Consider the following 23,837-nt stretch of genomic DNA (forward strand, 5'->3'; position numbering starts at 1 on the left):
CCACTATGTCATTCTACCTCATTTTTTAAGAAACAATTTTACATGGAGCCCCTGAAAATAGACCAATGAACCTGACAGACAATGAACCTGATAAGCCCTGCCTGGAGATGCTGGGGACTAAACTTAGGTCCTTCTTCATGCTAAGCAGATACTCTACCACTCAGCTTATGGCTCTTCCCTTTAAATATATGTTTATACAAATGAAAGAGCTATTTGATTTAACATTTTTCCTCCCCTTCAGATCAGAGGAGTGGAAAAAGGTGAGCCAAGCAGAACGGAAGAAATTAAGACTCACTATTGAAAACGACGGAGAGTTCTGGTGAGCAATGGTCTCATTAAGGCAGCATTAAGACATTTATATGTCAAGACAACCGAAAGGCCCATAACATTTCATAGACAGGAAGAGGGAAATTAGGGTGGAGGCACTGCTCCAGCCTCCAGCACCACCACTTTCCCATTTCATCCAGCCTCAGCTCCAGGTTTTGGAGGGCCTTGGCAAGATACTGCTCATCAGTGAGTCTACTTACTCAATGCAGTGGGTCCTGGTGGCTCTTTTAGGAGGTTCTCTGAATGGTTGGGAGCCCTTGGTGTATGCTCAGCCATGCCAAACTTTGATGCTAGTCCTGGCTTCTGCCCATCTCTCTACCCTCCATCTCTGCTATCCAACCCACTCCTTGAAGATATCCCTCTTTTTCTCTCCTCTCACCCCTGCAGTATTCTCCTGTCTAGCCCAACCAAGCACCTTTCTTCCATTCAGTCGCTCTAGCAAACAACTTCTGTCTCTATGGCTGCATTTACTTGGCAGTTTATTCCACTTCCCCAACACTTCCCTGTGAATTTCCACATTATGGTTGAGCTTAGATGGGTTTTTTTTAATGTAAGAGAGGATATATTAATTGCAATTTACCCCTCCAGACACCCGCATTTGTGGGTTGAACATATACTGCACAGAGTTTAAAGTCCTATCCTTAGCAGAAAAATAGAGAGCATATAGGATTAGGCTGTGCCTTCTTTTAATTAAGCCCAGCTGCAAAGTAAGCTGGCTCCCCATTTCTTACTCCACTTAACAGAAAATAAAACAACAGACTGAGAAGTCAGTTTAAAATATGATTTACTTGCTCTTAGTCTTAGTCTTCATTCTCAACAGCAGTAAAGTAAATGCAGACAAAATACTTATATTTACAGTATAAGCAGCCTCAGGCATGTGCCTGAGAATGGAATAGTTAGATATATGTCTGCTCCCATTGCTGGTCAAAGAGAAAGAGAGAGAGGGAGCAGTAAATACTTCCTCAATTATGCCCGCTCAAGAGAGGAGAAAATGACATCACACAGAGCCCTCTCTACCAAATTATATTTCTATGGTCTGAGTCTCTGCCTATCAGCAGTTCAGCTCTGTGGTCTTAATTCCATCTCTTGCTGACTTGCAAGAATAGGTGTTGTTAGATCTGGCTGCTAATTTCCCACATTTATACAATGTAAAAGCTACTTGCAGAAAACTAATGGAAGGATAGTGCATGTTTTATGCTCATTTCTGTGTCATTTGATTCCTGCAAAATTGCAGCCTCCTTAGCCCCCAAAATCACAGGAGGGAAGTGATAAAGTTTGCAGTGGCATCATACCAGCATACAGTTTTTCCCTGCTGTTATCCTGAGGAAATCATGGGGAAACGGAAGGATGCAAGTGCAGAAAGGGTGGGGGTGTATGTAGCAAGGTACAATTGTCATTCTTTGTTGTGCCACACTATGCCCACTGGGATGAATGAAATTTAGCATGACATGCTGGTATATCAGTCCAAAAACCACAGTTCCATAACACCACAGGTGAAAGGAGCATCAGAAAAATGGGACAGAAGTGCAAGCATTATTGTAACCTGTAAAACTAGTGCGATATTCCCCATGCCTGTGTCTGTAGCTATGCCCCACCTTTTAGTGTGGGCTTAAGTGCAGAGAGATAGCAGCAGAAGGGAAAGTGCTGTTTCTACCAATTAGATACATGCTTGTGTAGTAGGTGAGTTTGTGGGGCTGGTTGTTTCTGTTATATTTCACATCTGCTAAATTACCTAAATAATAATTGTTCTGTTTTTAAATATATTGACTAAATGAGATGTCCCGAGCATTGAACATCCCACATTTTTCTTACTTCTTTCTTTTCTTCTTCTGGAAAGCCACGGAGTGATGCAGGGTAGGGATTTGAAGTGCACCACAGTGTGTGTGTGTGTGCGTCTGTGTTGTGCATTTCAAATCCTTTCCTTGCCCATGTCCTGTGCCACAATCCTGCGACTCTCTAGGCCAGTGGCTCCCAGTTAGCTAAGTACTGTGGACCCTCTGTTTTTCAAAAGCCAAGCCATGGAGCCCCTACTTTTGAAAACATGGATATTTCTATTGTAGTTTCGTTATGTGAATGGTGCCACCATACCCTCCAGAATGTCCCAGTGCAAAACTAGGATGTCCATCTTCTGGGCTGCACTCCCATGCAAGTCATGTGGCCTGTGCAAGAGCACGGTGCCCCAAAACACATGTGTTATCTGTCCACAGGAAATTCAACTGTATTTTTTTCTACTCTCTGAGTTAGGATGTCGTTTGAAGACTGGTGCAAAAACTTCACCGATGTTGATGTCTGCCGGATTGTGAACACGTCCTTTTTTAGTATACATAAGACCTGGGAAAAGAAAATGATTCGTGGAGAGTGGAAAAAGAATCGAGACCCAATGTTAAACCGCGCTGGGGGGTGCTTAAATAATGCAGCCACCTTCTTCCAAAACCCACAGGTTGGAGCACAGTTATACTTGCTTCCCCCCCCCCCCTTCACCAGTGTTAAACTTATATGGAAATAATTACGCAGCAAAGCAAAGCTGAGCCGACAGTTTTCCTGCCGTGCCTTTCAGCTTCAGATTTAGGGGCAGGAAGAAGATACTGCTCCCAAAACTGCTTTATGTTTTTGCATCACAGCCAGTTTGCCAGTGCTGGGTGGAAGTACTAGTCTAGTGGTTTTCAACAAGCATGCTGTGGCACGCTGGGGGGCCTTGAATGATGGTCTGGGGTGCCGCAGGTAACACTGGCCTCTGTCCTTCTTTCTTTCCCTCTCTCCTCTAATGCCCTCTTGTGTCTCTGTCTCCCAAAGGCTTGCACATCTGTTTGTTTGCAGCTGCCTTGCTGCTGCCACTGCTGCCTCGCAAGTTAAGGTGCTGACCTCATGTTCACCTTTGGCCAGTTTCCATTGGTCCACTAAGGCTGGGGGCATCCTCTGCCCAGGCCCCTGTGAGGCAGCATGAGGAGGTACCTCTCTTTGGGGCAGGAGGGGCAGCTCAGAGACCAGGGGTGGAAGCAGTGGCTGCCCGGAGGACTCCCAAGGAGAGGAGAGGATCTCCCCAAGGGAGGAGGGTGTTTGAAAAAGGGTGAGAGGCTGCCAGCTCTGCAGGCAAGAGGTGACATGACTGGGCTCCTGATCCCCACAGTGATGCTGCAGAAAGAATGTAGTTGGTCAAGGGAGCCGTGGACTCAAAAAAGTTGAAAACCTCTGTACTAGTCTAATTCTGATTTAGATAGCTTTATCCTGTGGTTACCCATAAATCTAGTTTGTTCCATTTCTATATCATCATCATCTTCAAGATCTTCATCATTCTATTCTATTCTGATCTGATCTGATCTATATTAGAGGCATTCGGAATGTTATTTTTGAAGGTCAAGTCTGCTCCCTACATGCAGCCTATATCCTGCAAAAACTGAGGGCACAGATCACTGGTGTTTGCCCATTGAACATGTGAAGGTGAAGGGCAGGGCATAGGGGCACAATTCTAACCCCAACCCAATGCAGTTTAAGGGGGAAAGTGTACAGGACTAAAAAGGAGCTCTGGATTTAACCCAGGAGGATATGACTGGTCTTGTGAGCATGATAATTCCCATAATGTTCATTTGTTTGTGGAGTGACTGCCGTGCATAGGACTTTGGAACGGACAGCACCCCAATCCTGTGATAATCCATTGTTAACAACTCAGCTACAGGCATTGTTTACCGCAGCGGCTGCTCCGCTACTGAGCCACAGCCCTCCCCTCACCCTGTGCTCCTCTTCCTTCTCTTTAAGTATATCTTTGATGTCAAGAAGTCGCAGGACAAAGTGATGATCTGCCTGCAGCAGAAGGACAAGCGCATTTACAAAAGAGAAGGGAAAGGGGACAACTTGGTTATTGGCTTTGAAATCTTCAAGGTAGGTGTCCATGCTGCATGCCAAAGCTGTTGGAGTTTGGTAAGAGCATAAGAACATAAGAAGAGCCTGCTGGGTCAGGCCAAACACATACTACCTGCTACTAGAGAAGAAGCAGGAAGGCCTGAAGGGAGGTAATCTACTTTACCAGTAAGTAGTTACTAAAACAGAAGGAATCAGTGCCACACACATATTTGCACACATGCTGGTTCAGCTAGCTTATTGCAAGCATTGCTGCATCACTCCCAGCAAAAGCATAGGTATAGGTAGACATAGGCAGAAGGTAGGTCAGAATCTACTGGTACATCTATGAGTAATTTATAGTAGAGTGGCACAGGTTTCCTACTCACAAGGTGACCTTTTCCATGTGCAGGCTTTTGTACAACGTGGCTGTGAGCTCAGTTCAGTTCTGATACCAAAAACGAAATCCTTAGTGCACTTTGAGACACTCAGTTCTTCAATTCAAATGGTGTGACTTTTGCACCAGGCGTTAGTTGACAGAGCAAGTGAAAACACACAAAAAACACCTCTGCTCTCCACCTCTGCTCTATCTTCATCTTTATGCCTGTTTGAAGTCACAGCATAGGATCTACCTCACTCTCATGTTGTGTTAGATTGCTCTATGCTATGCAATGCAATCTGCTTTCTAACCCTAGGTTGAGGCCAACAGAGAGTATCGAATGCATAAAGTGACAGTGCAAGAGAAAATGGCAACTTCCCTGTACATTGACAATCGCATGGTATTTTCGAAGTTGTGCCTCAAGGAAGGCCGGTATGTCCTGATCCCAACCACCTTCAGACCTGATACTGAAGCTGAATTCATTCTGAGGCTGTTCACAGATGTGCCATCGGAGCTCAGGTACTACGACTACTTGAAGATGACAGCAATTTTCCCTTCCCATTTCTCCCCGGCTTGCATGAATAACATGCTCATCTGTCTTAGACCAAGGAAGCAAAAGATTCAAAGAGTGATGATGAGGGAGATAGATGTACAACACACTTCGGTGGGGAGCACTGACATGATGACTGCAACAAGGGGTGCACCCATTTCTTGTGAGGATGACATTCACTGTGGTTTCAGGGATCACATTGCGTGCAACCTTTGTGCATTTGTCCCATGCCAGTTTACCACCACTCTCATTTCTCTCAGTTGCAATATTTCCCAAGGGGCAGTATTCAATGTGAAGCTGCCTTGGGGATGGAGATGCAATCTTCTTTCCCCCAGATTCCACACAGTAGCAAATAGTTCTACACCCATTCACAAAAGGACTGACATGATGATTGCGAAAAGGGGTGCACCCATTTCTTGTGAGGATGACATTCACTGTGGTTTCAAGGATCACATTGCATGCAACCTTTGTGCATTTGTCCCATGCCAGTTTACAACCACTCTCATTTCTCTCAATTGCAATATTTACCAAGGGGCAGTATTCAATGTGAAGCTGCCTTGGGGATGGAGATGCATTCTGTTCACCTCCAGATTCCACACAGTAGGAGATAGTTCTACACCCATTCACAAAAGGACTGACATGATGATTGCAACAAGGGGTGCACCCATTTCTTGTGAGGATGACATTCACTGTGGTTTCAAGGATCACATTGCCTGCAACCTTTGTGCATTTGTCCCATGCCAGTTTACCACCACTGTCATTTCTCTCAATTGCAATATTTCCCAAGGGGCAGTATTCAATGTGAAACTGCCTTGGGGATGGAGATGCAATCTTTTTACCCCCAGATTCTACCCAGTAGCAAATAGTTCTACACCCATTCACAAAAGGACTGACATGATGATTGCGAAAAGGGGTGCACCCATTTCTTGTGAGGATGACATTCACTGTGGTTTCAGGGATCACATTGCATGCAACCTTTGTGCATTTGTCCCATGCCAGTTTACAACCACTCTCATTTCTCTCAATTGCAATATTTCCCAAGGGGCAGTATTCAATGTGAAGCTGCCTTGGGGATGGAGATGCAATCTTCTTACCCCCAGATTCCACACAGTAGGAGATAGTTCTACACCCATTCACAAAAGGACTGACATGATGACTGCGAAAAGGGGTGCACCCATTTCTTGTGAGGATGACATTCACTGTGGTTTCAGTGAACACATTGCCTGCAACCTTTGTGCATTTGTCCCATGCCAGTTTACAACCACTCTCATTTCTCTCAATTGCAATATTTACCAAGGGGCAGTATTCAATGTGAAGCTGCCTTGGGGATGGAGATGCAATCTTCTTACCCCCAGATTCCACACAGTAGGAGATAGTTCTACACCCATTCACAAAAGGACTGACATGATGACTGCGAAAAGGGGTGCACCCATTTCTTGTGAGGATGACATTCACTGTGGTTTCAGGGATCACATTGCATGCAACCTTTGTGCATTTGTCCCATGCCAGTTTACAACCACTCTCATTTCTCTCAATTGCAATATTTCCCAAGGGGCAGTATTCAATGTGAAGCTGCCTTGGGGATGGAGATGCAATCTTCTTACCCCCAGATTCCACACAGTAGGAGATAGTTCTACACCCATTCACAAAAGGACTGACATGATGACTGCAAAAAGGGGTGCACCCATTTCTTGTGAGGATGACATTCACTGTGGTTTCAGTGAACACATTGCCTGCAACCTTTGTGCATTTGTCCCATGCCAATTTACAACCACTGTCATTTCTCTCAATTGCAATATTTCCCAAGGGGCAGTATTCAACGTGAAGCTGCCTTGGGGATGGAGATGCAATCTTTTTACCCCCAGATTCTACCCAGTAGCAAATAGTTCTACACCCATTCACAAAAGGACTGACATGATGATTGCAAAAAGGGGTGCACCCATTTCTTGTGAGGATGACATTCACTGTGATTTCAGGGATCACATTGCCTGCAACCTTTGTGCATTTGTCCCATGCCAGTTTACCACCACTGTCATTTCTCTCAATTGCAATATTTCCCAAGGGGCAGTATTCGATGTGAAACTGCCTTGGGGATGGAGATGCATTCAGTTCACCTCCAGATTCCACCCAGTAGCAAATAGTTCTACACCCATTCACAAAAGGATGCAAGATTCCCTTTCTACTGGTGTTTGATACTATCATTTATTGTTTATCATTCTTTTTCCTTTATATAAGTGTCAAATAGAATAAAGTGTTCTTCCTTTTTGTGCATTTATGTTTTCATTGGCTTTCCTGGTGTACAGATACAAATTAGGTCGAACAGTGGAACATGACAGATTTGATATACCTCTTATCGAGCTGGAGAGTGCCTCCTTTCCCCATATCAGAACAGTGGTGTGTCCTCAGTGAGGTCCCATTTGATTCTAATGGGCTGTGCCTAGAAGATATTCTGAACACACATATAACATGGTCTTTGTGTTCCCAGCTTCTAAAGAATTAGTATATGCTTAAATGCAAAGTGCTCAAGAGGAAGATACCTATGCAGTGTTGCACACATCCAGGTTGTTCTTGCAATCAGAATGTTGCATTAAAAATTCAAAAACAGAAGAAAAGAAGAAATGTTGCAGAATCTGTAGCGTGCTATGCTGACATGCTAATGAACCATGCTTAGTAGCTGAGCACCCAGTTTTAATGAGGCATGGGGTGTGTGCTATTTCCTACAGCAGTGTTTAAATTGGGTCTTACTATCTTTTTGTCATGGGACCACAAAAGGGAGAAGCATTTCTTTGTTATATCTCATAGAGATATATGTGCCTTACTCATGTATGGTCTATTTCTGTATTGACTGCAATTCCCTGTAAAAAGCACATATTTTGTATGCTCAGCTGTGGTCATGCTCCAGGGGTGCCCTCAGGAGCTTAGCATCCCAGACCCAGGAGGCACGAGTCTCTCTCATCAAAGCACTGAAGGCAGGCTTGCAGGAGCAACACAGTCCAAACAAGCCGAGCTCAATCACAGAAAATAGTCTAGGTCCAAATGTGAGTGAATATTGCAGGAAATTCAGCAAGGTGGTCACCTGGGAATTGGGAGCCAGAGCCCCATGTTATTTCCAGCAAGTGGGGGGCTCAAGAGGGTGGCCTTATATACACTGTCTTTTTAGACCACGTCCTAATCACTGCTGCTGTTAGTGAAAGAGCTCCAGTGATCGCTCACTCATGACTAGTGTGATGGCTCTGGGGTTGTAGACACATGTTCTGCCATTGCTCTTCAGGCTAGACTTGGAGCTTTCTGACACCAGCATTCTTGAGGATGTGGGTGGCCCTGCCTCCTCCTCTGACAGCTCGAGAGACTCTTCAGCAGGTCTCAACTTGGATGGCCCCTCAAGGGGATCATCTGCACCAGCTTCAGGGTCCTCAAGGCCCTTAACATGTGGGGTGCCTGGCTAAGAGGACTAAAAATCCTCTTGGGGCTAAAAATGACACCTACACGTGAGCAGCTGCTCGCATTTAGGTGCTCTGCACAATCAGGACAGCTGGGACCAATGGTTCATCCTGGGGGGGGGGAGTGGCAAGTGGGGTGCTGTGGGGCCTGGTGTTCAACATCTTTACAAATAATTTGAAGAAATTGTGGGATCAGGATTCAGGGTGGCTTTAACATATTGAAGGACTGGGCCAAAACCATTTCTTAAAGTCCCATTTCAGTAGGTACTAATTCAAGGTTCTACACATAGGCAGGAATACTAGGATGCACAAATACAGGATGGGAGGGGGGCACCTGGCTTGACAGAACACATGAAAAGGATTTAGCGGGTCCTAGTAGCTTCAGATGGGTGAACAGTATGATACAGCAGCAAAAAATTAGTTAATGTTATTCTAGACTGCATCAACACTAATATAGTGTTCTGATCAAGGAAAGGAGTAGTAGTGCTATTCTGCCTTGGTCAGACCACACCTGGAGTCCTGTGTCCAGTTCTGGGCATGACAACTTAAGAAGAATTTCGACAAACATGTTCAGAGGAGGGTGTCAAAGATGACCAAGCACCTGGAAATCAAGCCTTGGGAGTTGGGAATGCTTACCCTGGAGAAGAATGAGGCTCATCCACACTTTTGCTTCTCCCATGCATAAGAAAGCATGAGTGAGATTTTTTTCTGTTCACCCTGCCACTTTCTCAGGAAAACCTGTTCTTTAGCACTAAATCACAGCAAACGTCAAATCACAGAAAACTCCATTGATGTTTGCTCTGATTCAATGGTAAAGACCAGGTTTCCCCTGTGGAAAGTGGTTAGACAAGCCATAGTTAGGATGAGCCCAGAGAGATGTTATGATAGCCATCTTCAAATATCAGAAGGGCTGTGGCATAGAAGATGGAGGAAGCTTGTACTGTGGTACCTCAGGTTAAGTACTTAATTCGTTCTGGAGGTCCGTACTTAACCTGAAACTGTTCTTAACCTGAAGCACCACTTTAGCTAATGGGGCCTCCTGCTGCCGCCGCGCCACCAGAGCACAATTTCTGTTCTCATCCGGAAGCAAAGTTCTTAACCTGAAGCACTATTTCTGGGTTAGCAGAGTCTGTAACCTGAAGCGTATGTAACCTGAAGCGTATGTAACCTGAAGCATATGTAACCTGAGGTACCACTGTATTCTGTTGCTACAGAGGGTAGGATTCAAATTATAAGAATGGAGATTACTACTATTACAGTATTATTATTATTATTATTATTATTATTATTATTATTATTTATTACCCTTCACTCTAAGGCCCCCAGATAGTTTACAGCTTTAGAGTCGAATAATGAAGCAATGTAAAATGGCTTGCAGTCATAAAAATAAGGTGGGTAGCACCCTTAACTTTCCCGCCCCGACCTGGCCACAGTTATCCATGCGACGGTCACCTCCTGGCTTGACTACTGTAATTCGCTCTATGCAGAGCTGCCCTTGAAGCTGTCCCAGAAACTCCAGCGGGTGCAGAATGCTGCAGCGAGGCTCCTCACGGGGTCTCTACCATGGGAGCATATTCACCTAGTGCTTTTCCAGCTCCACTGGCTCCCAGTGGAGTACAGGGTCAGATTTAAGGTGCTGGATTTGACCTTTAAGGGACGCGGGTGGCACTGTGGGTAAAACCTCAGCGCCTAGGACTTGCTGATCATAAGGTCGGCAGTTCGAATCCCCGCGGCAGGGTGAGCTCCCGTCGTTCGGTCCCAGCTCCTGCCCACCTAGCAGTTCGAAAGCACCCCTAAGTGCAAGTAGATAAATAGGTACCGCTTTATAGCAGGAAGGTAAACGGTGTTTCCGTGTGTGGCACTGGTGCTGGCTCGCCAGTTGCAGCTTCGTCACGCTGGCCACGTGACCTGGAAGTGTCTTCGGATGGCACTGGCTCCCGGCCTCTTGAGCGAGATGAGCGCGCAACCCTAGAGTCGGTCACGACTGGCCCATACGGGCAGGGGTACCTTTACCTATTTGACCTTCAAAGCCCTTCACAGCCTAGGACCCTCGTACCTACGGGACCGCCTCTCCCGGTATGCCCCACGGAGAGCCTCAAGGTCCATAAATAGCAACACCCTAGTGGTCCCGGGCCCTAAGGAAGTTAGATTAGCTTCAACCAGAGCCAGGGCCTTTTCAACTCTGGCTCCGGCCTGGTGGAACGCTCTGCCTCATGAGACCAGGGCCCTGCAGGATCTTTCTTTCCGCAGGGCCTGTAAGACAGAGTTGTTCTGCCTGGCCTTTGGCTTGGAGCCAATTTGATTCCTTCCCCCTCTTTTCTTTTTCCTTTCTCCTCCTGTGATGAGGCTGCATTTTAATATTTTAATGTTTCAATATTTTAATGTTGTATTTAATCTTGTTTTTAAGTTGTATTCATTCAACTTGTTTTTATTATTGCTTGTTAGCTGCCCTGAGCTGAGCCCAGCCTTGGCTGGGGAGGGCGGGGTATAAATAATAAATTATTATTATTATTATTATTATTATTATTATTATTATTATTAGTGGTGGTGGTTAGCACTTACAGGGAAAAATCACTCATAAAGTAGCAGTACAGGGTGGGTTAGAAACCAGACACTTTCTCTGCCCGGTTGGTGGCCATTATTGCACATGAATGGAGAACACCATATTGGTTGCATCAGTACAGATCTGGGCTTCCTGACTTTGTTAGAACTATGCCCATGTGTGTCCTGTCTCCTTTGGTTCATGGAAACTATGATGAGATGATATGCAAGAACCCTCTTGAAGAAATGACAGAGACAGTAAACAAACATGACTGAAGATCATATAATAGAATATAAAAAAGGTTAATACTTACCTAGCTTCTGCCAAGAGAAGGCAAGGAGGACGGATGTCCTCATTTTCTCATTCTACAAATTTTAATGTGCTCACTTAACATGTATTACTGCAAAATCAAGAAAAATATTTTTGGGAGGGCAGAGCTAAACATCAGATTGACAGGAGTGGGCAAGACTCCACAGCACACCTGTATTATTTTGTGGCGTGCAATACCAGAAATGCCTACCGCTGGTCTTGCCCCATTTCCTTCTCAAGGAAACAAAGCGCCAAACCTACAATGTTTGCAAATGTATTTTAAATATTGTCCCAACAAAAAGTCATCCTAACACCTTGGAGTAAAAAACCATGCTCAAATATTATTCTAAGGTGTCATCCCCAATGAAGAACTTTTCTCCCCACTTGTAATACTTTGAAATTAATCACCCACAACACTGTATTATTTGTCCATAAGCATCAAAGTATCTGGTGGCATCAAAGTAAGGGAGGCAAAAGTTCAATACAGTGGTGCCTCGCAAGACGAAAATAATCCATTCCGCGAGTCTCTTCGTCTAGCGGTTTTTTCGTCTTGTGAAGCAACCCTATTAGCAGCTTAGCAGATTAGCGCTATTAGCGGCTTAGCGGCTTAGCGGCTATTAAAGGCTTAGCGGCTTAGCGGCTAAAAGGCTATTAGCGGCTTAGCGGCTTAGAAAAAGAGGGGGAGCGAAAAAAATCGCAAGACTCGCAAGACGTTTTCGGCTTGCGAAGCAAGCCCATAGGGAAAATCGTCTTGCGAAGCAACTCAAAAACGGAAAACCCTTTCGTCTAGTGGGCCTTTCGTCTTGCGAGGCATTCGTCTTGCGGGGCACCACTGTATTCCATATAGAATCTGGTATTAATCCACCAGTCATTCCTACCTGATACATTTTGTCTTGGTGTTCCAGGGAGCTTACACTGCATCGACCCAGGGGCGCCTGCCTGGACATCCTACGTGGCTTCGTTGCGAGGGTGTCCCAAGTTAAAGTCCACTCTGTGTCACGTCTCAGATGTCAGGACCCATATATCGGTAAGTGCAAAGGGTTAATCCAAAAGTCTTTGTGGTTCTTGTACTGAGTTAGTAAATTATTCAAATGACCTGAACATTAAAATTCAATTTCCCTTAATCTACGGAAGCACTGTGCTGTCAGATAAAACTAGCAGGTGAGCTTAAGATTAAGAAAGGGAACTAAGATTTAAGAGAGCTGTACAGCATGTTCTTAGAGAAATCATTCCTGTCGACTTAGTGAATAACACAGAGATGAAACATATTAAAAATCCTGGAATGAAGCTAAAAGTCAGATGTTGCAGTCTGAACTTTAGATATCTAAACCTGACCTAAAATTGCAGTTTCAGGTGGACTGGGATTTCGCTTTGTAAGGCACACACTCATTCACAGTGCTATTTTTCTAGAAAAAGAGGTGCTGGAACTCACCATGAACGCCTCCTTTGTCCTCTTATAATGGAGGTGCAGGAACTGAGTTCTGGTGACTTCCATCTGAAGAAAAGCCCTGTCCATCCATGGTCCATACTTACCTCTCGGCAATGGAAGGTTTGTTTCAAGGTGATTCTGAGCTCGCCCACACTGCCACTTGTCCCATGCCTAGAATGCATATGTCTGAGCGTTTTTGCCTTTGCCCTGCCACTTTCCTCCAGAAAACCCATTTGTTCTGATCATAGGAGCCAATAAAATATTTGAGGGGGCTTGGCCCTCCTAAAGCTGATGGGCATTGCCATTCGAATGGTGTGTGTGTGTGTGCGCGTGCGTGCGCCAGTGCCACATCTTGTGATTGATAATGCAGGGCAAGGCTTCCTGCTCCTCCCCCCCCCCCATATTTCATTCAAGTTGGCGCCCCAGGTCAGAACTTAAAACACAGGTTGTCCCAGGAGCAAGTGGCAGAATGGCAATTTATTCTAGCCACTTCCTGGGTTCACTCCCCCGTGGTTTTCATGAAATGAGATGATCGTGTGCATTGAAATTGTCCAAAGACTAACACGCACTTCTCCTTTCATGATAGCTGTTTGGGTAGATTGGGGTGGCAGAGGGCAGTCTGTGCTGAATAGAGCATTGAAGAGGCAACAGCTGACTGCAAATAATAATAGTAACACATGACTAGAAAGCATGGGACAAACTAAAAGCACGAGACAAGCGGAAGTGTGGACAAGCCGTCTGTCTGAACCCAGTCTTGATTAATTTCTCAGGCTCCTTTTAAACTTAGCGTATATGAAAGGAGGATACTCACTTGAAAGTCAAGCAGCGCCCTCTGCTGCCTATTTGTTTACTGTACTTTGTCTTTGGACATTTGACACTAGAGAAGCGCTGGAACCTATGCAGGTTTCTTTTTCAGCCATTTGTTGCTTGGGTTGCTCGCTAGCCTGATTTAAAGACTGAACATCAAAAGCCATAGAGGTGGGATAATATGTGAAGAATGCATATTCAAAATAGCTTTTGTTGAGTTTTGGAAATGCAGACACAGACACATCTCTCGTAACATTTTATGTAATTTCATACTGAATGAATGATAAATGAGAGTAATCAATATTTGGCCATGTGACTTACATCAACTTATTTCAAATTTCTTAAAATCCACCAATTGATAACATAGTTTGTTCAAAAGGAGCGGGGAGGAAATCTACATCATATAATTCAGTTGTCGTTGCACCTAATGCCTTTCAACTCTTATGCCAACCTTCCTTGACAGCCTTGGAACAATTTCAATAGCCAGAGACTCCTTGGCAATTTTCCTTGACAAATACCAGTAGTCAGTGTTCTGCAAATGCTCTGAAAGAGTTTAAGCATAAATGGCATTCAGCGTAGCATCCAGATGTTATGTATGCATGTATATATCGAAGCAAGGCCAATCGGAAGTGGCAGGAGGAAGGTCATCTGGCCTGGGGCCTCAAGCTCAATGGCAGTACCAGATTTAGACACTTGTTAATTTTTTGGCATTTGATAAATTTTGCAACCTTTGCAATGGCTTCATGTGTTTGCCTAAGCCCTAGCAGAACAGAGAAACACAGGGGTCGATATAAAAAGAGAAAAGCAGAAGAGCCTCTTAAAAAGCAGTGGAATTTTCTCAGCTCAGGCTGCTAAATCATTATTTTTAGAGCCTTCCTTCCCTGCCCCCAACACACACATGAAACATTTTTCTTTTCACATTTCCCGAAGGGGTGGGTGTGTGGGTGTGTGGGTGTGTGTGACAGAGGCGGTCGGATTGAGAGAGAGGACTGATTATTTCTCAGCTCCTACTACGGTGCTGACAGATCAATAAAACACACACCTCTGGCTGCCAAGTGCTGGGTATGGGATTTGCAAGCACCAAGCCACGTGGAGCACAGGGGTATTTAAAAGCCTATTACTTAGATTTACAGCTAGTACTTGTAGTCACTGAACAGCAAAATGGCATTCAGTGCCTAGCAGGGCTATTCTGAATAATTTGCCAGTGTTGACTTTCAGGTCCAAGAAACTCAGCCGTGAGAGAAATTTCTCTCAATTGTGTGAATATCCACTTTTTTCAGCACCATTGTTCCTCCCTCACTGCTGCTGGTATTTCACCACCATTTTTTCTGACTACTGTGATTTCTTCCTTCTGGATTAGCTGTGCAGCTAGTCCTCTGTGTACCTGAATGTGAAAACACCGGAGTGCAAGAGCCTTCTCAGATTCATTTAGTAAGGAGTTTGACATCCACAGGGCCACCACAGAAAAGACCATCTCCCCTGCTGGCCTACAAACAACGAGGGTTTCTGTTGTTGATCTTAATATATGGGCAGGTTGAGAGCCATGACATGAGAGACAGCGTGGTGTGAGTGGTTAGAGCATCAGGCTAAGACTTGGGTGATCAGGGTTCAAATCCCCTCTCAGGCATGAAGCTCACTGGGTGATCTTGCCTCTTAGCCTAACATGCCACAACTCCAGGCCCCCAGGTCACCCAATGTGTGTCATGGCTGAGTGGGGATTTGAACCCTGGTCTCTCCCAGGTCCTAGTCCAACACTTAAACTGCTGCACCACACTGGCTCTTAATGATAGGCAGGTGTGAGTTTGAGGCCCTGCATTCATTCTCTCTCTCTCTCTCTCTCTCTCTCTCTCTCTCTCTCTCACACACACACACACACACACACACACACACACACACACACCAGGAACCCAAACTAGTTTTGCTGAAAAGGCCAACCCTTCTCCTTTTTCCACATGATGCCACCAGAAGCTCATTCCCATCAAGTCCATGTGCTCGGAAAGAGTGTGATTTCACGCAGCATTTTAAATGAAGACTCATCTGTCAAAGGACAGCAGTGTTTGGCCAGAGCTCTTATAAATCCCCCTTAACAAGAGTTCTACCTACTCCTTGCTGCTTCCAGGTTGTAAAATTTAAAAAATCCACTTCAGACCCAATGAGCCATAACATCCTCTAATCTAATCAGTACTGAGCAATAAGACAAGACACTCCAGTGGCCAAGTCAGTCAGGGTTTTATTTTCCCTTCTTCTTGTGTGAGGCCTGTTCAAAGTGTTTGTTCAAGAGGAAAATGAGCAAGACAAGGAGATGCTTATGTCTGGCTGTCATTGAAAAGCCCTGTTGTGGTGGCAGCATTCAAAGACATTGTCCAAGGTTAGTTTATGCATCTGCAATAACTGCCTTCTCGTGGGCTAAAGGTTGCATGGCTCCTGACTTAACAAAATGAACCTCTGCTTTTTAATGGTGTATGAGGCTCCTTTCATTTGTTCCTGAAGACTAGGAATGGTAAGCTTCCTTTAATTTCTGTTGAGCACCTTGTTATTTATTCATATCATTCATGAATTGCTCCCTATGAGGCACCTCAGAGCGATTTATGCATATGTAAAACACACACACACACACACACACACACACACACACAAACACACCAGTTAAAATAATTGCACATATAAAAATAACTTAAAAACAAAAAATAAATACAATACAATTAAAAACAGCAAAAACAATTATGTGTATTCAATCAAAATCCAGTGCAATACAGATAGACAAGTTCCCCTACAAGTCTTGTTGAAAGAGGAAAGTCTTCAACAAGCGCCTGTCAAATATTTAGCAGGAGTGTTGAGTGTCACCACATTAAAGACCTAATTCCAATATTGTGATAAGATGGTATCTACTGGGTACCCTTGAGATGATCGATTGACAAAGTGAGATGATTATTTGACAATGTATGGGATAGGGTGACTTTTTGGTGTCCTGTTCTCAAGTTGTATAAGGCTTTGTATTCCAGCACCTTGAACTTAGTCTAGTAGCTAATTGGCAACCCATGCAGTTATTTCAGCAGTGGAGTAATATGGTTGTGATATTCCTGTAAAGCCCTACTTGCTTCAGTCCAAACCATCTGAAAGACCGTATTCCCTCATTTGAACCTGCCCTAGTTTTGACTTATTCAGAATATTGTAGGCGGAAGGAGTGTCTGGGTGAAAATCAGGGGGGAAAGGTCCGGGGAAATCCGGACATATGACAAGCCACGTTGGCCGTGTAGTTTTTGCTGCTTTTCCTTAAAAAATAGCTCAATGATGGGGACATAGGAGAGGGTCTCAATACTGCCTGTTCCCAGACTTTGCAGCTCTTTTCCTAGAGAAGCTAAACTAGCTCCCTCAATGTTGTCCTTCTGCCAGCAAGTGAAGACTTTATTCTTCCAACAGGATTTTGGGAATTGGCTGCTTTTAATGAAAGGGCTGGGACCACGCTGTTCTTATTTGCATGGTTTTAATAGACTTTATATGTGTATATTAGTTTTACTTCTATAAATGTTTAATTACTTTTTAATTATTGGGTTCTCTCCCCCCCCCCCCCACCATGCTTTTAGCTGCTCTCATTTTTATATGAAAGCTGCCTTAAGTCCTGTCAGGGAAAAACAGCGGGATATATAAATAAATATATAATGATATCAATAATGATTTACCCACCCCAGTGAGCTGTCTATCTGGCCTGTTTTTTCACCAGTTGCATCTTCTTGTACCATGCATCTCAGGGCATTGTCTGAGGCCATGTGATGCAGCCACGTTGCTGAAACTAAGTCCATGCTTGGCTGGGAAAGTATACTACCTTGAGTGTCATGATGGAAGGACCGTGAATCTGAAACAGATTTAGGAGTTGCAGGGTGGTGCACAGGGAAAGAAGACGGTAGGAAAGTTCCATTGTGCTAGCAAAAATGTTTAGGTGGCTAGTCCCTATGTTTCTTTGGTATATGGCTGAATTCATATAGTGGCAAAGTGTCTATATTGCATTAAATGAATGATGGTGGTGATGAAAGTGGAACAACACTGTCTTTTCCCAGGAGCAAATCCCTACATTGTCATCAAGTGTGAGAATCAGAAAGTTCGTTCTCCTGTGCAGAAGAGCACCCTCAGTGCTATTTTCAATACACAAGCCATTTTCTACCAGAGGAACATTGCGAGCCCGATTGTTGTCCAGGTAAGAGAAAATATTACATTCCTACTTGTACCTGCTTTCTACTAGTTTCTTTCCTTCTTTTTCTTTTGTTTTCTTAAATTTCTATGGAACCCACAGCAGGGTAGCAGGCATTAGTTATTTTATTTTAAAGTCTTTCTAAACTGCTTAAAAGTTTAAGCATTTCTGAACAGCATACAATAGTACAAATCAACTTAAAACAATATAATAAAAACAGAACTCCAACAATACAGGTTCCAGTTTAATGGATCATGGAAAGCACAATGATACATCATTAGAGGGTAATTCCCATATAGCCTCCCACCCAGACACTAACCTGACCTAGACCTGTTTAGTTTCAGCAAGGTGATGATTGTATGAGCCTTCATACCAAATCTTGAGGCATGTGACCATAGCCTTGGATGTGCGGGACATTGTGCATGCATTCAATAGGGATTTTTCATTTAATTTTATTGATTTTTACGTGTTATGTTGTTTTAACCTATCTTCCTCCAAGGGGTACTCTTTCCCCTACCATTGTTTTTCTCGTGTCAACCGTTTAAGCAAGACTGGTATGTACTAAGCTTAGATCTTAGAACAATAGGCAGGTAGGAGCCTAGAATGCAACAACCTGATTGGCCTGCAGGAGCAGCTCAATCAGACCCCAGGAAGTTTATCAACCTATTAGGCCTGTAGAATCCTAGAATGCAACAACTGATTGGCCTGCAGCAGCAGCCCAATAAGGCTCCAGGAGGGAAACATAATCAACCAATCAGACGATACTCATTGTGTAAATAATGTATATAAAGCCTGAGTTCGGGGGGCGGGGGGGATTCAATCACTGTTCCTATGAGCTGAAATAAAGAGCATGAAATTACTACTCGACTCTGAGTATATTTCAAAGACTAAATTAAAACTGGTTCAATGTCACTTAGGCTGTGTACACACTATAACTTAAAGCACATTTGAAGCAACCCTCCTCTGGGTAGTGTAGTTTATTAAGGGTTGCTGAGAACTGTAACTCTGTGAGAGGTGAACCACAGTGCCCAGAATCCTCTGATTGTGCTTTGAAAGCATAGTGTGTACACAGCCCAAGTGCGTTTTATGGGTATCCCCAGTCCTACAGAAGGCCAACATAGTTGATTTACTTACTTGTTACATTCACAGCCTGCTGTATATTATAATAAACATGCTTTTGTAAAAGTGTGCTTAATCAGACCAATTTTTAAGTTGGGGGGGATGAAAAAGCAGTTGCAAAACTTCATTCTAGAATGCCCCCCTCCAAATGGTTTCCTGCTGTAAAGCTTGCCATAAACACTACCAGAGGCATTTAGTAACAGTTCAGGGTGATTTTTCAATAGGAAACTGGAGTGTGGCTCTGATCTGGACTGGGACTCCCTGCTTTTTCTTCAAATTACAAGTGGCCACCGTAGTACATTTTAACATAATAAAAAAGCAGGTATATTGTGATTGGCTGCAGGGAGCTTCCTGCAGCCAATCAGAAGCCGCGGAAGCCCTGTCAGACGTTCGGCTTCCAAAAATAGTTCGCAAACTGGAACAGTCACTTCCGGGTTTGCGGCGTTGGGAAGCCAAAATGTATGAGAACAAAGCTGTTTGAAAACCAAGGTACGACTGTAGTAGATTTGCATGTGATAGGAATGGCTGTATGAAACACATGCATTTTAAAAAGCCAGCGGAACGCCAGTGTAGATGGGGCCTTGTATACTATGTATGTGTATATATGAAGAGAAGGTAAGTGAGAGGAAATCAGGATAACAAAGGATGCATGTGGTTAGATATACTAAACCTGCATTTTTACTTGGGCAAATCTGTCAGTAACAGTCTGCCAGTAACAGCAATGGTGCTAGCAAGGAATGGAGAACAGGGGTGTGAAAATGTTCCCCCTTAAAGCATCTTTTCTGTGATTTTGGGGGTGGCTTTCAGGGAGGTGAAAAACACACCACACATAGTTCCACGATCTGTATGTCTTTGTTAATTCCATCCTCTGCGGCTGTCATATAAGAGGGAAGACCGCTTTGCTGCAGGAGGGAACCTCTAAACAGTTTCAAACAGCCTGTAGCAGCAGCACATAGCTGTGTTGGGGGCGCATCTTTCCCATCTGTGCAACAGTGATACACAAAACCCACAGAGGTCAAGGCGAGGTTGAAAGAGGAGAGCACTTCCAATTGAGGACTTGTACAGATGACCTTTTGACCCTTTCCAGTCGCGGGGAGGGGTGCATGGGGAGGAAAATGCCAGCCCATCTAGCAGCAATTATTTCTCATTTCCTTCCTATCTCTGTAGGTTTGGCACAGCGGGCTCCTTTGCGACAAGTTCATGGGACAAGTGCGGATCTCAGTATCACCCAATTACCCCAGAAGTCTTCAGAAGTTCCAACTCCAGGACAGAGGGAGTCGCGAAGATTATGACATGCCAGGTCACATCACCATCAAGGTTGTTACTAGCGATGACCTCGTGGAGTTCTGAATTCTAAGGGCTGACAGGCAAGAGTTTCCAGTGAGCATCCGCAATGGGGATGGAGCAAGAGCCACTGATTTGCATGTTGGTGTGAAATGCTTTAAAATGCTTGGGGTGTTGTGTCTGGGTCCTACTTGGGCAACAACAAATGGCAAACAAAAGAGAAAGAAGCCGAGAGCAAATGTGCAGCCAAATATATCATTTGTCTTTCTCTTTCACCACACACATACACACACATACAGTATATATCTCCAAACGTATTTTCTATCACAGATAGCAGCTGCTTCCAGGCACTGGCTTCACTAGTGCAATTCACATGAAACCATTATAGCCTCGCAATGCATTTTAGCTGTTCTGCTAGAAAATAGCATTTCATCGGAACTTGGGGAGCTGCCTTATACCAACTATAGCTCAATATGGTCGATACTGACTGGCAGCAGTTCTCTGGGGTTTCAGACAGTGAGCTTCTTCCAGATGCTGGGGATTGGACCTGGGGCCTTCTGCATGCAAAGCAGATGCTCCACCACTGAGCTATGGTCCTTCCTCAACAGCACTGTTGAATATTGCTTCTGATAGTAGGAGTAGTTTCCTTTTAGTTGCATTAAGTAAATGCCTAGGTATTTGCTAAATATGACACAAACAATGACAAATCCCAGCATGGGAAAATCAAAGTTCTGGGATGCGAAACACAAGCTTTGCCATTCCTAATCCTAAACTGTGGGGAATGTAGTTTAAAGGATTGCATCTGTCCACATTGGGAAGGTATGCCTGCCTTCTATCTGAGCCAACTGAATTGTATGACAGCTCTTGGGACAGAAAAATGAAAGGAATATGGATATGATAGCGGTTTATTGTACTGAGCATTTTTTTGCACTGTTGCTTTTGTTTTCGATGCCTATCTGTTATCAGTTCAGAATACCATAACACACATGTAACCGTCTGTAAAGAAACATAACATTTATATATAATAAAACTGTAATCGTCATATCAAAAAATTGCAAAGCACAGTTCCTGGTGGCAATAACATATCATATTACTGTTAACCTTCTGTATGTTTTTATTGTCGTAAAGTCCAAAGATTGTCAAGTCCAAAGATTGTCAAGTCCAACAATTACAATGTACAGTTCCTGTTGGCAATGCCATTTCATCCTGATGTCTTCCTTCTGCATAGTCCTATGTCTTAAAAGTGTAACAAACAGAACCACTTAGTAACAATAAGGCAGCTGATGATAGACCAGTTCTCAGGATACACCCTTGTTTCACCCATTGATTGGGCTTCTTCAGTGACAAAGTTTCCAGGAGATTTTTCAGTAGGTTTTTTCAGACGAAATAGTCCACAGGAACGCAGAAGTTGCCAGTCAGAGATGCTCCGTATGAATGATCATTGAAACTAAACTATATAGGAGCAATCCCTGCAACGGGGAAGGTGCAGGCAATTAGAATTAAATATTCTTAAAGAGACCTAATTGCAATGATACCCAACCGATACAAATCCAAAAGGTTAAGTATTCCACATCTTCATTTATATACTATTACAACTTTATCAAACTTTTTCAATGAGGCTTAATCATCAATGGATCCCATCTGGCAAATGGTCATTGCGGTCTCCACTCCCTAATATTGATCATAAAAATATAAATTAATCTTAGGAGATTGTAACACCATTAATTACCTAAACACTTGTGTGTTACAAGAAAGGATACCTTCTTTGCAGTAATTCAGACAACACAGGATATCTATAGAAGAAATAAGTAAAGTCAATCAAAGATATTCTAAGTAATAATCAATAGGTACAGGCAATTAGAATCTATCATTCTTAAAGGAACATAATCTCAATAATATCCAACTAGTAGAGATCTAGTACATTACGTTTTTTCCATCTTCATTAGTATTTCTTCGCTTTTTTTAAGATTTATCCAGTGTAAATTAATCATAAATAGATTCCACTTGCTAAATAGTCATTGCTGTCTCCACTGCTTATATTGCAATAATCAAACTATTAATATGTAACATCATTAATATCATTAATTACATAAATTACATCATTAATTACATAAATTATATCAATAGAAACAGCCATGGCAAATGACTAGGTCAACACACACCACAATTGTCTTGTTACGTAAATCATGTTCAGAGTACCACAACACACACGTAACTGGCTGTAAAGAAACATAACATTATATATAATAAAACTGTAATCATCATATCAAAAAATTGCAAAGCACAATTCCTGGTGGCAATAACATATCTTATTACTGTTAACTTTCTGTATGTTTTTATTTTCATAAAGTCCAAAGATTGTCAAGTCCAACGATTATCTGTTATCAGTGGCAACATCTGAATAAAATGTATGCTTTTATTATTGAGTTGTGTCCAATGGTTGCATGAGTAAAAAATCATTTGTACAACTCTCTCTTCCCCTCCTCCCACCTGCACCTTCCAAAAAACACTCTCCAGAGGGTTGACCCTTCAAAGTGGGGGTTGTGCAGATGGGCAGGGGCATAATCAGCTAGAGGAATCTTCTCGGCAGAAGTTCCACTTGCACAAGATCACTCAACTTTATTTCAGGTTACTTCCTCGCTCCCTTCCACTTGCTGGATGTGGGAATTCCCATTTCCAGCCCCACCCCTAATCCAAGCCACCAAACCTCCTTGGAAAAAAGTATTGCCCCATTCTAGAAGAGCACCCCAAGATCAGCACATTTCCAGGCAAAGGTGCCTTTGACCCAGGCCCAGCCCATGAGTGTGGAAGCCTCCAGGGCCGGCCCAATGCCCAAATAAAGATCTACATCAGGATCTGCTGCACCTGGGGATTCTGCCGTCCACGAGGCTTCACCTTGTCTCATGGTTGGGCCGTCCCCACCCACCTCCCATCTCACCCTGCCACCTCCACTAATAGCAGAGAAGCACTGCCACCAGCAGCACCAGTTTCCAGAGACATATCACAAGATCTCCCCTAAAACCGGAGTGGGGGGAGGTCTCTTCCTCCTTCCTCCTTCCTCCTTCTCATTTTCCCTACCTCTCTCCTATAGCAGAGATGTTGCCTCCCACTTCTCTGGTTCAGATTAACATTTGAGATGGAGAACGAATTGAAATTGCACAATCAGGATACGGGTGTACTTTATGAACATGCCAAATTTGTATTCCAAACCAGGCAATTCAGAGATTTGCTGACATCGATTGTTAGCAGACCTTGCAGCTTGATGGAATTACCGTAGTTTGGAATAATCACTTGCAGTTCTTGGAGTTCAAATGCTTTATTCATGAAGAAACTACAGGATGAATAGTGAGGTGAGTGAGAAACAGAAGACATATTGTCTCAACAAGCTAGGGATGAATGATAAACAAAATGGCTCAGCTTATAGGGGTGGAGTTAACGTAGACAAAGAGGCTCACGAACAAGTGCGGCCAGATTGCTAGACAAACAGTGCCCTCGTGTGGTTTACACATACATTAACTACAAACTCAAGAGAAGGAAATGTATTTGTTTTCCTCCAACGTGGGTAAGCACAAGCTAGGGGAAAAGGGAACCCCCTGACCCTAAAGGACTTGCAATATAAATTTCAACAACA

At 43.6% G+C, this 23,837-nt stretch overlaps 1 protein-coding gene across 1 annotated transcript in view; it reads left to right on the top strand.

The window, feature by feature from the left end:
• The window catches only part of CAPN6 (calpain 6), a 64,527-nt gene extending 41,895 nt beyond the window's left edge, over positions 1-22,632 (top strand). Inside the window, exons 8-14 of the mRNA XM_077922227.1 lie at positions 242-319; positions 2,572-2,767; positions 4,081-4,203; positions 4,857-5,059; positions 12,287-12,408; positions 17,673-17,809; positions 20,090-22,632. Of these exons, the coding sequence (XP_077778353.1) occupies positions 242-319; positions 2,572-2,767; positions 4,081-4,203; positions 4,857-5,059; positions 12,287-12,408; positions 17,673-17,809; positions 20,090-20,272 (1,042 nt within the window). The 3' untranslated portion in view covers positions 20,273-22,632. The remainder of the gene's footprint in view (positions 1-241; positions 320-2,571; positions 2,768-4,080; positions 4,204-4,856; positions 5,060-12,286; positions 12,409-17,672; positions 17,810-20,089) is intronic.
• The last annotated feature ends 1,205 nt before the right edge of the window (positions 22,633-23,837 follow it).

The sequence above is a fragment of the Podarcis muralis genome, chromosome Z, assembly GCF_964188315.1.
Source record: "Podarcis muralis chromosome Z, rPodMur119.hap1.1, whole genome shotgun sequence".
Taxonomy (NCBI): domain Eukaryota; kingdom Metazoa; phylum Chordata; class Lepidosauria; order Squamata; family Lacertidae; genus Podarcis; species Podarcis muralis.